This window comes from Protopterus annectens, chromosome 7.part0, assembly GCF_019279795.1.
Source record: "Protopterus annectens isolate FY-2018-M chromosome 7.part0, PAN1.0, whole genome shotgun sequence".
NCBI classification, from domain to species: domain Eukaryota; kingdom Metazoa; phylum Chordata; order Ceratodontiformes; family Protopteridae; genus Protopterus; species Protopterus annectens.
The window spans coordinates 1,349,775,764-1,349,787,935 of NC_056739.1; the positions used below are offsets into that span (position 1 = coordinate 1,349,775,764).

The 12,172-nt window shown below is 39.3% G+C and overlaps 1 protein-coding gene across 1 annotated transcript in view; it reads right to left on the minus strand.

The window, feature by feature from the left end:
• Nucleotides 1-12,172, minus strand: part of SUCLG2 (succinate-CoA ligase GDP-forming subunit beta) — a 1,759,444-nt gene that overhangs the window by 153,696 nt on the left and 1,593,576 nt on the right. Inside the window, exon 10 of the mRNA XM_044077963.1 lies at nt 5,740-5,860. Coding sequence (XP_043933898.1) covers nt 5,740-5,860 — 121 coding nt within the window. The remainder of the gene's footprint in view (nt 1-5,739; nt 5,861-12,172) is intronic.

Below are 12,172 nucleotides of genomic sequence, written 5' to 3' on the forward strand. Positions count from 1 at the left end.
TGGGGGAGGAAGATCTGGCATGCCTCTGAAAGGGCGCATTGTGTGGAAATAAAATCTGTAACCGTGATGAATGATATCCAGCACCCATCTGTCTTGAGTGATTAAATCCCAATTTTCTTTGAAAAGAGACAATCTTCCTCCCAAAGGAGCTGCCAGACGAGAGTCCACTGGCAGCTGAAAAGGCAGGTCATTGGTTCTGCTTACGAAAGGACTGACCCCTGCCTTCACCAGAAGTCTGAGCAGGTGAACTGTCTGATCGAGGCCTAAACGAACCTTGAGCCCTGCCCCTACCACGTCTAGACCTACCCCTAGACTGGGAACCATAAGCAGGATATGTCCACCCCTTAGCAGGCCAATTTCTACTAAACTTGGAGGCTGTACCTGCAAAAATCTTTAACAGTCTGCATAGACTTAGCTTTGTCCTCCATTTTCTTTAAAACTGCTTCCACAGGCGGTCCAAACAACACATCAGACTGTAAAGGAGCATCTAAAATCCTTGTTTTAACATGCTCAGCTAAATTCTGATCCTTCAACCAGGCATGTCTGCGAAGAACAGAACTAGTAGCAGCCACCCTCGAGGAGGCCTGAACAGCATCAAAACCACACTGCAAAGAATGCTTACCCACTTGTTCAGACACATGAACCAAATCCAGCAATTCTTTACACTCAATACCTTCCGCCAAAGCATCCACCTTAGATTTCAATTGTGAAAGGAGATAATTCTGATATTTCAGCATATGAAACTGACAATTCAACGCCCTCATGGCCAAAGTGGAAGAAGTATATACTTTCTTACCCCACCTATCCAAAGCCCTTGCCTCTTTATCAGAGGGTACAGGATTTTAACCACAGAAGCTTTAACACCTTTAGGCCCCTGAGAAACAGTTTCTGGGTCCGCCCTGGGCCTCTTAAACAAATACTTATGAGCTTGGGCACCCTATAATACCTATCAGGCTTAACAGGAGCAGGAGGCAAGGAGTCAGGGTTCAGAGAAGCCTCTGCAAAAACATCCTCCACCACATTCAACACAGGAGGAATTTTTTTGCTAAGGGGCCCTCATGATGGAGCCAAAATAAAAAACCCCGGGGGGAAGAAGGTAATTTTTTTTTGTTAGAATCCTCTGTGTTTCTCTAGCTGGGTGACATGTTTAGATAAATACATCACAAAAGGGGCATCATATTCAATAATGGGTCTGCTGAGATACATGTGAAGGGGAATTAAAATTTCTCTCAATCTAGAAGATGCCTTTGGAAATTAGATGAGCCAGACAGAAGGCCTTCCCAAGTACTATAGACCCGATGGTCAAAAGATAAGGCGTTATCAACAATAGTGCCTAGATATCTTAGGACAGTGTCTTATTGGAAGGGTCTGTCATCCATATTGTACTGAGAAAATACTTTATCAGAATTAACAATAATATTTTTTCACATTTAATGTGAGGCCACTCTCCTTTTGCCAGCTGTTATCATCATCTAAATCATGTTTGAGTAACTGTGCATCTGTGCAAGATAGAATAACAACTCCCAATTTACACTCCTCTGCAAACTTGGATAACCACAGGGCAGACTGTTGGCCTGAAATTCTGAGAGGTGCAGTGGTGCAGTGGTTGCGTTGTCACCTCACAGCAAGAGGTTCTCCGTTTCGATTCTCGGCTAGGGTGCCTTCTGTGCTGAGTCTGCATGTCCTCCCTGCATTAGGTGTGGGTTTCCTCCCACATTACAAAGACATGCATCTGGAGCATTTCTCCCGGGCCGCTGCTGAAAATTGGCTGTGTTCCAAGTCAGACTTTCCCAGCAAACAAATGTTACATAAAATAAATACAATAAAAAATAGGAAAAGGCTCAGTACTGAATCCTGTTGTACACTACTGGCAACTTTTTTGTTTTCAGAAATTTCACCTGCAACTCTGATCACATGGGTTCTATCAAACAACTAGTTAGCTATCTACGTCAAAACATAAGTATTTATATTCAAATTTACAAGTCTGTCAGTAATGCCTGCAAGGGGAATTGTGTCAAAGCCCTTGGCCAGGTTCAAATAAGTTGCACATACTGCTTAACTACAACCCACTGCTTTGGTGATATTTTCAAAGGAATTAATGAGGTTACACAGTCTGGACCTTCTTTGGACTAAACCAAAACGATGAGGTTTCAAAGTTATCACATTTTCAATGTCCTAATTAGTGAGGTCTGACCTAGAATGATCCATACCTTTACATATAAGGCCAGTAAGACTAATGAGGACTATAGTTAATGGTGTCTGTTGTTGGCTCAGCCTTGTGTAATGGCATTGCAATGTTTTTTCCAGGATTCAGGAATGTAACCAGTGGAGAGGTTTAGATTAAGGAAGTTAACTAAAGGTTCACATATTCCATATTTGGTACTGCTAATCAGGCAACGTGGTATGTTATCTGGGCTCATGGATGAGGGGTACTTGGCTTTAGAGTGGGCTGGCATGACTTGTCCCATAGTAATTAAAGGGGGTTACTGTGACTATAAAATCTGTTGAATAATCATAACAGTGGATGGAATAAAATTTATATTAAATTTATTAGCTAGGATATTAGTTATTTCCTTTGTGTCAGAATCAGTAGCTCTGAACATCATTGGGTGTTAGTTTCTTTCTGACACAAGTAAATAAAGATTTGCAGTTATATTTGGGGTTTTAGTGGCCATATTCAGCTTTGAGCTTCCTAATGGTTCCCTTAAGCTCTTTACTAGTTTGCTTAAGTATGTGTGCTCTTAAGTTAAGTAAAATGAAGCATTAAGTAAATTATTTCTCTTGTTTATATAATGTTGCTATACAGGTAATATATCATAGGGGTTTGTTTTAAACTTATCATTATATCTGATGCAGACAGGGACTACCATATCAATAAGACATTTTAAGTGGGTGTAAAGTCAGAGACATAGGCAGAGGTTCTGGCAATGGGATCCATTAGATGATGATTACAGCATAATTTATTTAGATCATTAAATAACTTAAGAAGATTTGTTTTTCAGAAGTCCTTAAACAGAGTTTTTTGTAGAGGAAGGACTACCAGTTTTAAAGGAAACGATCACTGACTTACAGTCAGATTTAACAGGAGAAGATGATATAAAGTATGTAAGAAGTGGTCATATTTGTTATGATAAGGTCAAAGATATTTGGGGCGCTAGTAGAATGGTCAACTAATTGTACTACGGAGTTAGCATTTATAATGCCAAGGCAGAACTGAGCAAGAAAACCACTATTAGTGTATGACAGCTAACCTATTCATGGATAATTGAAATTCTCCTCCAGTAAAAAGTTGCCGAGTTTAATGGGGATGCTAGTTAAGCTGGCTATCATGATCAGAAGAGAATATACAATGTGTTCTATAGCTATGAAAAGGTAATTAACCTTGTTTAGTATGATTTGGACATTGTCAGTAGATATGAAGACAAGACAGGCAGTAAACTTAGGAACAGAGGGAGTGCTTTCATTACTTTGAAACCATGTCTGTGTAACTAATGTGTCCAAGTAAATTACAGGAGTACCTTAAGTTTTTTTTTAATAAATTCCCGGCATTGAGCAGAACAACTTTAATGTGCTCTAAATTAGAATTTACTGGGTTAGAATGTCCAGCAGATGGACTATGTCTAAAAGGTATATGGGGCCAGAAAAACCTTTAGCCAGAATGCAAAAGACATGGTAAAAGAGGTGAAGAAAGGCGTCTGAAACTTTTGAATTTATACTTTTATGCTGGAAAATAACAGAAGTTAATGGGAAAAATACAAAACTGAAAAGTACAATTCTCTAACTACATTGTCACTTCTGCTGTCTACATTTTTTTCTTTAGTTCCCCAAAGCTGTCAATGAGCATTCATGCCCCAGAGTCCTCTCTCAATCCTCCACTCTCTCCCCTTCCTGGCATTTGCCTTACTTGCCCCTTCTAACTGCTCTCACCATGGGCAGCCGGGGGGAGCAGGATTTCTGAGTGCAATGGTGATGGGGAGACATGAGGGCAGGATGTACCAAAATAATGTCATCTATCCAGTCACAGAGGGTTTTTCAAACAGGGGAAGGGAACTCTAACTGGACAGAGCTTAAAGACATCACCATATACAGTGTCAGCTAGCTACTGCTTACCCTCCCATTACCTAACAAATATTGATCTGCCATGCAATCCAAGCACTACCTTATGGCCATTGAGAAGTATCCCAGATCACTGACAGACACCCTCACATGTTGTGTCTTTCGGCTTTTCCCAGTTAGGGGTCGCCACAGCGGAACTCCGGTCCGCTAATGATTGGCAGTTAATTTTTATGTGCTGAGTTGCCGGCTCTAATGCACAACCTTCAACGAAGGTACGCCCATTCATGCACGTCTCCACAGAAGACGCTCTATCTGAGAATCGAACGGGACAATGTCTGGCTGTGAGGCGACAACGCTACCGCAGCACCTCTCAAATGGCCAAGTTGACAACTGCCACTCATTCCTCATTCCTATCTCCTCTGCCAGGTTCCTCCAAGACTGAGCCCCTAATCAAGCTCAGGTCTTCTGGGCTTCAGTCAAGGCTCCACCCTTGTAAGCCAAGGAGCTAGGGTTACTGTCTAAAAGTTGTCATACTTTGCAGCTGCATCTGTTAAACACTGAAACCATAACTTTGTTTTGGATTACTGCAAGTGATAACCAAAGGTAAATCAAAATGACTGGAATTTTCACTCTGCAGTACCAGTGAAGCAGGAATTAAGAAGTAAGTAACTTACAGACAAGGGTGACTCAATAAAATTAAGTAACAACTACAGAACTGACATATTCCATTGTCCATGGCAATGACATATACCACATGTAAATAGAACACCTTAATTATCATTGAGGGTGCTCGCAGTTTAAAGTACTGCTAAAATGCACTAGTAATCTGTGAACAGTACACTTTGCCACTTTTCTTTCCAGTAAAGCAAACTATTTCAAATAATGGGATTTACCATCCAGTTGTTGCATGCATGTAAGTATATATAGAACTAATCTTATTTTATGCATCAGTCTTATTGTGTGAGCTGCAAAGGAGAAGCGCCATGAACAAATAGCAGTTACACAATTGTTAAAAAACATCATTTCAGAAAAGAATAGTTGGTACTAACAAGAATATGTAAACAGGAGTGGAAGGAGAGATGCAGTAAATTGACAAGATATGTATATATTTTTATATGAAGTGATTTGCTGGACAAAGTGAGTTGGTTTAGACTGGTGGGTGTCTTGAGTTATAGCACAAGGATGCAAGGATGCTTGGTTAGGTGATGTGACTTACACTGTGGCACTTGTATCTGTTTTGTTCAAATAAAACAGTCTGTACACAATGCAAATTCCACACTCAAGATTACTACAGTGAAAGGAAAGAAAGACTTTTAAAGTGTTCTTTATAGATCTTCCTTGCAGAGTATTTGCACTCCAACTAAATTTAAGTGACTACATATGGATTCAGTGTGTTTCTCAAATTAATTCTGTTCTTCCTTGCTATCTTTCATCACAGACAAAATTTGCATAAAAATGAAATGCAAGTCTTTTCTGCTGGGTCTTAAATGCCCTATACATGACACCAGTTAGCCCTAATAAAAATGAACATGCTGCCAATGGATTGTGTTACTGTACAGAAAACAATTAATCCTATAATACATGGATTATAAGGATTTTCCAGTTTCCTACTAAGTAAACAAGGGTGAGAGAGCTTAAAATATACCTGGAATTTACAGACTAACAATCACTTTCTTTGCTTACCTTCAAGCCTTACAACCAAAGGCACTTTCAGGGCAAGCTCCCGACAAGCTTTGGTAATTCCATTTGCAATGATAGCACAATTTACAATTCCACCAAAAATGTTGACTAAGATGGCTTCAACCTAAAATAATTGAAAATAATCCACATTAATAATTACAAACACATTTTGACACCCTCAAATGCTTCTGTAAGTCATCTCACTCCACTAATGCAAATTAAGTTTATTTATTACTATAGCAATTAAGCAGAACTTAGGAAATAAGTACACAAGTAAGAAATATCCATTCCTTACCTAACGGCTACTTGTACATCATGAAGTGGACCTCACTGTTTGGTGTTTTACTGTTGCTATGTGGTACAGTTTTAAATGTCTATGACATATAAAAAATATACTTACATATGTGCAAATGCATTCATTCATGTGTACAAGTTCTCTAATAGGTAACTGGAGAATGAAATGGAATGGAATTAAAGAATGCGTATGACTATTAAATTATATAAATAATATAATGAATCCTTGCTCAACAGACGAATGACCAAAGACAAATCCTCATCAAAAAATATTACATCAAAGTAAAACTACCTTCTGACTTACAAGTCTCTTACAGTTAAGATAAAATCCATGAATTTTAAAGCTACAGTATTTGAGCGCTTCACAGGTACTTCTGCAGTGGCCAGCAAACTGCCAAAGATTCCCATCAGGGGACCCACCACCACACACACACACATAGCCAAGTGGAATGAACAAATGGTTAAACAGAAAATAATGGAAGGCAGCAGAAGGGGTTACAATGTACAATCAGCAAAAGAAAAGTGTCTAGTGGAGTCCCAAATGAAGCCGAGTTCTTGGTACTCGTATTATTTGGGTTACCCATGTTGGATATCAAGAGAAGTACCAAAACTATAACTGATCTATTTGCATAAATCATTGAACTGGAAAAGGAAGCTTATACGGCACACTGGGGCAGCAGTAGCATTGTTGCCTCACAGTGGTATAATGGTTAAGTTGTTTAACTTGCAGAGCCAAAGTGCAGGGTTTGATTCTCACATGGGGTAATTGGCTAGGCTTACAATGGCCCACAAGGGCAGTTGACCTAGTACTAATCTATGAACCTATGTTAAATAAATAAATGGGGCTGCCAGACTAGCTGACTGGGATGAGAATCTGAAGGCACAGCTCAAGTCCATGGTCTTACTCTTATGGCTCAAGAATCCCTGAAGTAACTACTAACTAAAGAACAACAAACTAGACATCACTGAATATGTCAGAGATCAAGGAGGCACACTCACTGCAGATATTAACCATCAGGTCAAAGGATGAGAAGACTGTGGAGAAAGCAAAGATACTAACAGGCATGCATAAGGGAATCAACTGAAGACAAAGATGCAAACTCCTATTACTCAGACTGTTGGTCAAGCTACAGATGGAATACTGTGCATAATTATGATGCTCGTTCAGACAGCTAAAAAAGAGAAAATAAGCTGAGACATGTAAGGGAAAGCCATGAGAATGGTGAGGGGATTAAAGGAGAAACAGTACAAAGACGGGCTTATGAAATTGGATGTGTTCACCCTTGAGAACCAGTAGGTATCATATTGGTAAACAAAATAAATAGTAAGGTGAACACAACCTGAAGGAGGACAGTACTTCGCAGAAAGGGAGTCATAATGTACCAGTATGAGAGCACCAGTTTTAGTCTGGACATAAGGAAATAAAAAACATTTAGCCAGAAGGGTGGTAAATTAATGGCAAATGCTGCCAAATAAGTTGCTGGACTGTATGCAAACGGAAATGTTTTCTCATTTTATTGTTTTGTCTGTTTATTTATTTACTGTTTTGTTTGTTTATTTATTTTAATTTTTGTTTGGTCCCCTGTCTCTGCTTTTGATGATCAATCCCTTCCCCTGCTAAATCTCATTCAGCCAAGTATGGAGGCCTCATTACTATAGCCAAGGGCACGTCTTTTTTATGCATGGGAAAAAAATGAATTTGCAAAAGGATGAACTACTGCCAATGGGGTAGAGCATGTAGTAATGATACAACATTGCTTTGAGTGCGACCACAAGGGGTCTGTTCCAACCACTGCTCACTGTTAAAACTAAACAGCAGGCACACCCAACCGAAGAGTCCAAGAATACCTGGAATACAAGATGAAATGCAAATTAAACAGAAAACTGTTTTTTTTTTTTTTTTGCCATTATGTACTATACCAGCAACAACAACGATATTATAAAAAAGCAATCTAAAAAGATAAGTGGTGAATGAATGCAGAATGAAGCTCTGCAGTATCAGATTCCTAGGTTATAAAAAACAGTTACATGACACACTAGTACAAGTTGATGTACATAACGTAACTGTAACAGAATCATGGGCAAAGTCTGGCTGGAACACAAATATCTGAGAAATTCAGAAGAGATTGTAAGAGAAAGGTTATGGGAATGGACAGGCAGTTCTACATATGTGACAGGATAAAATGTATTAGTGAAGAGACAGATAATGAAGGGAAAAAGCAAGAAAAACAATGAAATGCAAGTCTTGCGGTTTAAGGAGATGCACTAGGTTCCTGGTAGGTAACTATGGCATAATGACAATAATACGTAGAAATGCACGGCAACAACAGGCTGAAAAGCAGGATTAGGACATGGCGAAGGATAACAATAAAAGACTTTCGGCTTTTCCTGGTTAGGGGTCGCCACAGCAGAACTCCGGTACGCTCATGACTGGCAGTGGATTTTTACAGTGCCAAGTTGCCAGCCCGACGCCCAACCTTCAAAGAAGGCACGCCCATTCATGCTCGCACCTACCTGCATGTCTTTAATGTCACCCGACCGCGGGGAGGACATGCAGACTCCACACAGAAGGCGCTTCAGCTGAGAATCGAACGGGAGAACCTCTTGCTATGAGGCAACAATGCTAACCACTGCAACACCACGGCCTAAGAATAAAATACTTAAATGGGATCACAGTCTTCCTACAGTTAACTCTGCAATGTCTACTTTGAAGTAATGAATGCAAATAATGTCAGTCAAGATGGTAGCCACTTGTTGACTAATAACATTTTTCTTGGGCTATTTTTTAACCCTTTGGAACTAAATTAACCTCTGGTAATAAAATCCAAATTTTATTGCACTGGAATTATCAGAAAACAGTACAAGACACTATGTCTGCTCACATGTGACTTCTCCTTTTTGGATTTCAGGATGCTTTTTATAATCTTGTTCTGTGTGGTTTCTGCAGAATATGGTTATCTGTATCTTTAAAAACCTACATGAAGCAGCATGTCAAGTGATACAATTCTCCATAATTCACTGTAGAACACAATCTCATGAAGAATAAACCACAGACTTTATCAGTTGTCTTATTTACTCACCATTCAGACACAATATGATGTTAAAGGTGTAGTAGTACTTGCACAGCTCACTAGACATGCTGAAAAAGTAAAGAAATACACTTGCCTCCAAAAGTTTGTGTGTTTGGCAATACAGACATATACTTTACAAGTGTAAAATGTCCCAAATGTGATCATCATGAATTCTTTTGCTACATGAAAACCTAGCTTAAAACTGGACTAGGAATTCAATTTATTCTTTACTGTTAGTACAGCAGTTGAAATGTCTAAAACAGTACGATGTGTGTCTCTAGGGGAAAAGCCCTTTAGATATTTAACTCTCACTTTTATTGAATAGTTGAATGAGGAAACAGCAGCAATACGAGAGAAACGTTCAGGCATTATTTTGAGCCCAGAATGAACATGCTGTTATTCTTCCATTTGTTCTTTACAATGACACAAGGTCGTACACAAAACATACATGGGTATGTCATGACTGCAAAATACTATGCATTTGATAAGCTATGACTACTAAGATAAACAATATGTGAGATAAGAAATGATGAAAAATGGGCAGGCTTTTAAATACACCTGACCTTACCAAAGGCTGTGTACGTGTGAAGAAGTGAAATTACTAATACATATTTAAAAGAGTTGGCCAAGGAAACAGGCTGTAAGATAATGCGCATCAAACAAAAAGGACTGGAGGTGAGAGAAAATGTACAACTGAAATTCATTCCTCTTAACAGGATTTTAACATATGTTAGACAACTGAAACACTTGGTAGTGTCCTACAACAGTCATATTTAACTGATACTGAACATGGGCAGAGGACTAAAGGAGGGTTTGAAAGGGGTTTTAATTCAGCTTACTCAGCATGAATGAGGAGATACAGTATTTCCTGCAGATTGTTCACTTTCCTAGGCTTTCTCTGGAGTAAGACCAGACTTTAGTTTAGCCAATAAATGCTCTAGAAATACAAGAAGACATTAAAAAATAAGCCCATGGCAAAAACACCAGGATCTGACCGTTTGTTGAAATAATTCTGAAATTAGAACTTTCAGGTAATGGGGTCTAAACTGGTTTGTTATTCAATGAGCTGTTGAAGGCAAACAGTGCATCAGAGTCCTAGAAGCAGGCAGTGTTGGCATACGCTGAAGACAGCTGTAGTTATAAGGTGTAAGTGACAGAAACTGATGGTGGTTCTAGATGTCAAAAAAATAAAAAGCTATGTGGAGGTTGGAGTGGTTTTACCAAACTAAAGTTTGTGCCAGAGGAGTTTACAAGTCTACTACATACAATGCACGAGGGTTCAAACATTAAAACTGAAGCCTGTATGGTACTGTCCCAGCCATTCAGTTTAATTAGGGGAACCAAACAGGGCGGCCCTATGCCTCATCCTCTTCACACTATATCTGGAACCTGTAGAGGTTACTCAACTGCACCACTGCAGATAAAGATTTCTTTTTTTGCATGTGATATAGATTCACTGAGACAGGATCACAGGTATTAGGTTAACTGCCCTTGTGTGCCATTTTAAGCCAAGTTAATTTCCCTGCTGATCCTTACCCATGCCATGGCTGCTAATTATATATTACCCCTAGTGAGAATAACTGGGATCATACCACAGATAATTTGAGGGGACTCATGCACAGGACAAAGCATTTAGGAGCTGCCTCTGTCCATTAGTACAAGAGATAATTCTGGGTTAAACCTTCTGTTAAGCATCCATAGATCCAATTTGTGCTTGAATATGAACAGGGCTGACCTTTGTTTTATGTGGATGGGGAGTCGGTTTCAGAGCAGCTGCATCTCCTGCGAAGTAACGCTGTCCCTCCAAACCATTCTGTTCATGCTGCAGAAGTTTAGATCCCTAGACGGAGTATTTCTAATGTCATTTGATTTGATGATGTGCAGTAAATTTATCATTACTGTATTGGAGGAAGACTTGACATCCAGAAGATGATTTGGATATATTATTTGAACTCCATCACTTGGATAATTTTTAGGTTATAAAATTAATCAAAGATTAAGACACTCTGTCTTTTAATTATTTCCCTTCTAAATAAATTAAAAAAGTCTACTCTTACTTATGGGAGGCAATCTGCTTTAAATATCAAGGTATTTGGTTGAAGGATTAACAACAAAAATCAGTAGCAAAGACATGCAAGGAGATAACTGGCAGGTTGAAAGGGAGTTTAGTAGATGAAAGATGGTCTTCTGTTGTATTAAGACCAAAAATTTCCAGCCTTATATTTTTTTGTATTACCACTTATAGCATACTGTTTCAAGCATTTCATAGGATCACAGGAGGCTACTAGGCTGTTGCCCCGGAGGTCATTTCAAGCCTAGCCGTTTCATCCCAATAAAACACCATAGATACTCTAGTCAATACCCAGGATTGTATTTAAGTAATGACTGCCCATGTCCAGGAGGGTTATGGGCACTATCCCAGGTAAGAATTTATGGTACCTCATCTACTCATCCAGGTTCCTTTTGAACAGTGTCATAGAGGTGTTCAGCTTCACATGAATCGGCAGCCAAGTCCAAAGACATGGCAGTCGCTAAGAGACAATTCTGCCCCTCCAGCACGTCCTATTCAAGTAATAGAAAATATTTAGGTCCTTGAAATGGGTAGTTCTAGTCCTGTTTGATTTACAGATGTGCAGCAAATTCATTAAGTTTGGGTTGAGATTGCACTGTAATCCAGGCATAAGTCTACCCTAAGAAGACTATATGATACTGAGTATAGTGAGAGAGACTTTAGTCAGTTTGTGTAAGGCACATGCTGGTGTCCTTTGATCCTCTGAGTTAGAAACCTCTGAAGTCTCTCCAATTGCTGCAGGTGCTTTGTACAGTGCATGCCGAAAGGGGCTTTATACTCAATTATGGGCCTGATTAGTGATGAGTATACAGGGGTTATAATCTCCTATGCTCTACAGGAAATGTCTTTGCTAATCATATATGCTACGTAGAAAGCCTCCTTACTACAGTAGAGACTTGGTGGTCAAAGTTAAGGTCGCAGTCTACTTGTGAGCCAAGATCTCTTACCACTTCGTAGGTACATAGTATTGTTATTAATTTGACAGTGTGAAGGGACATTG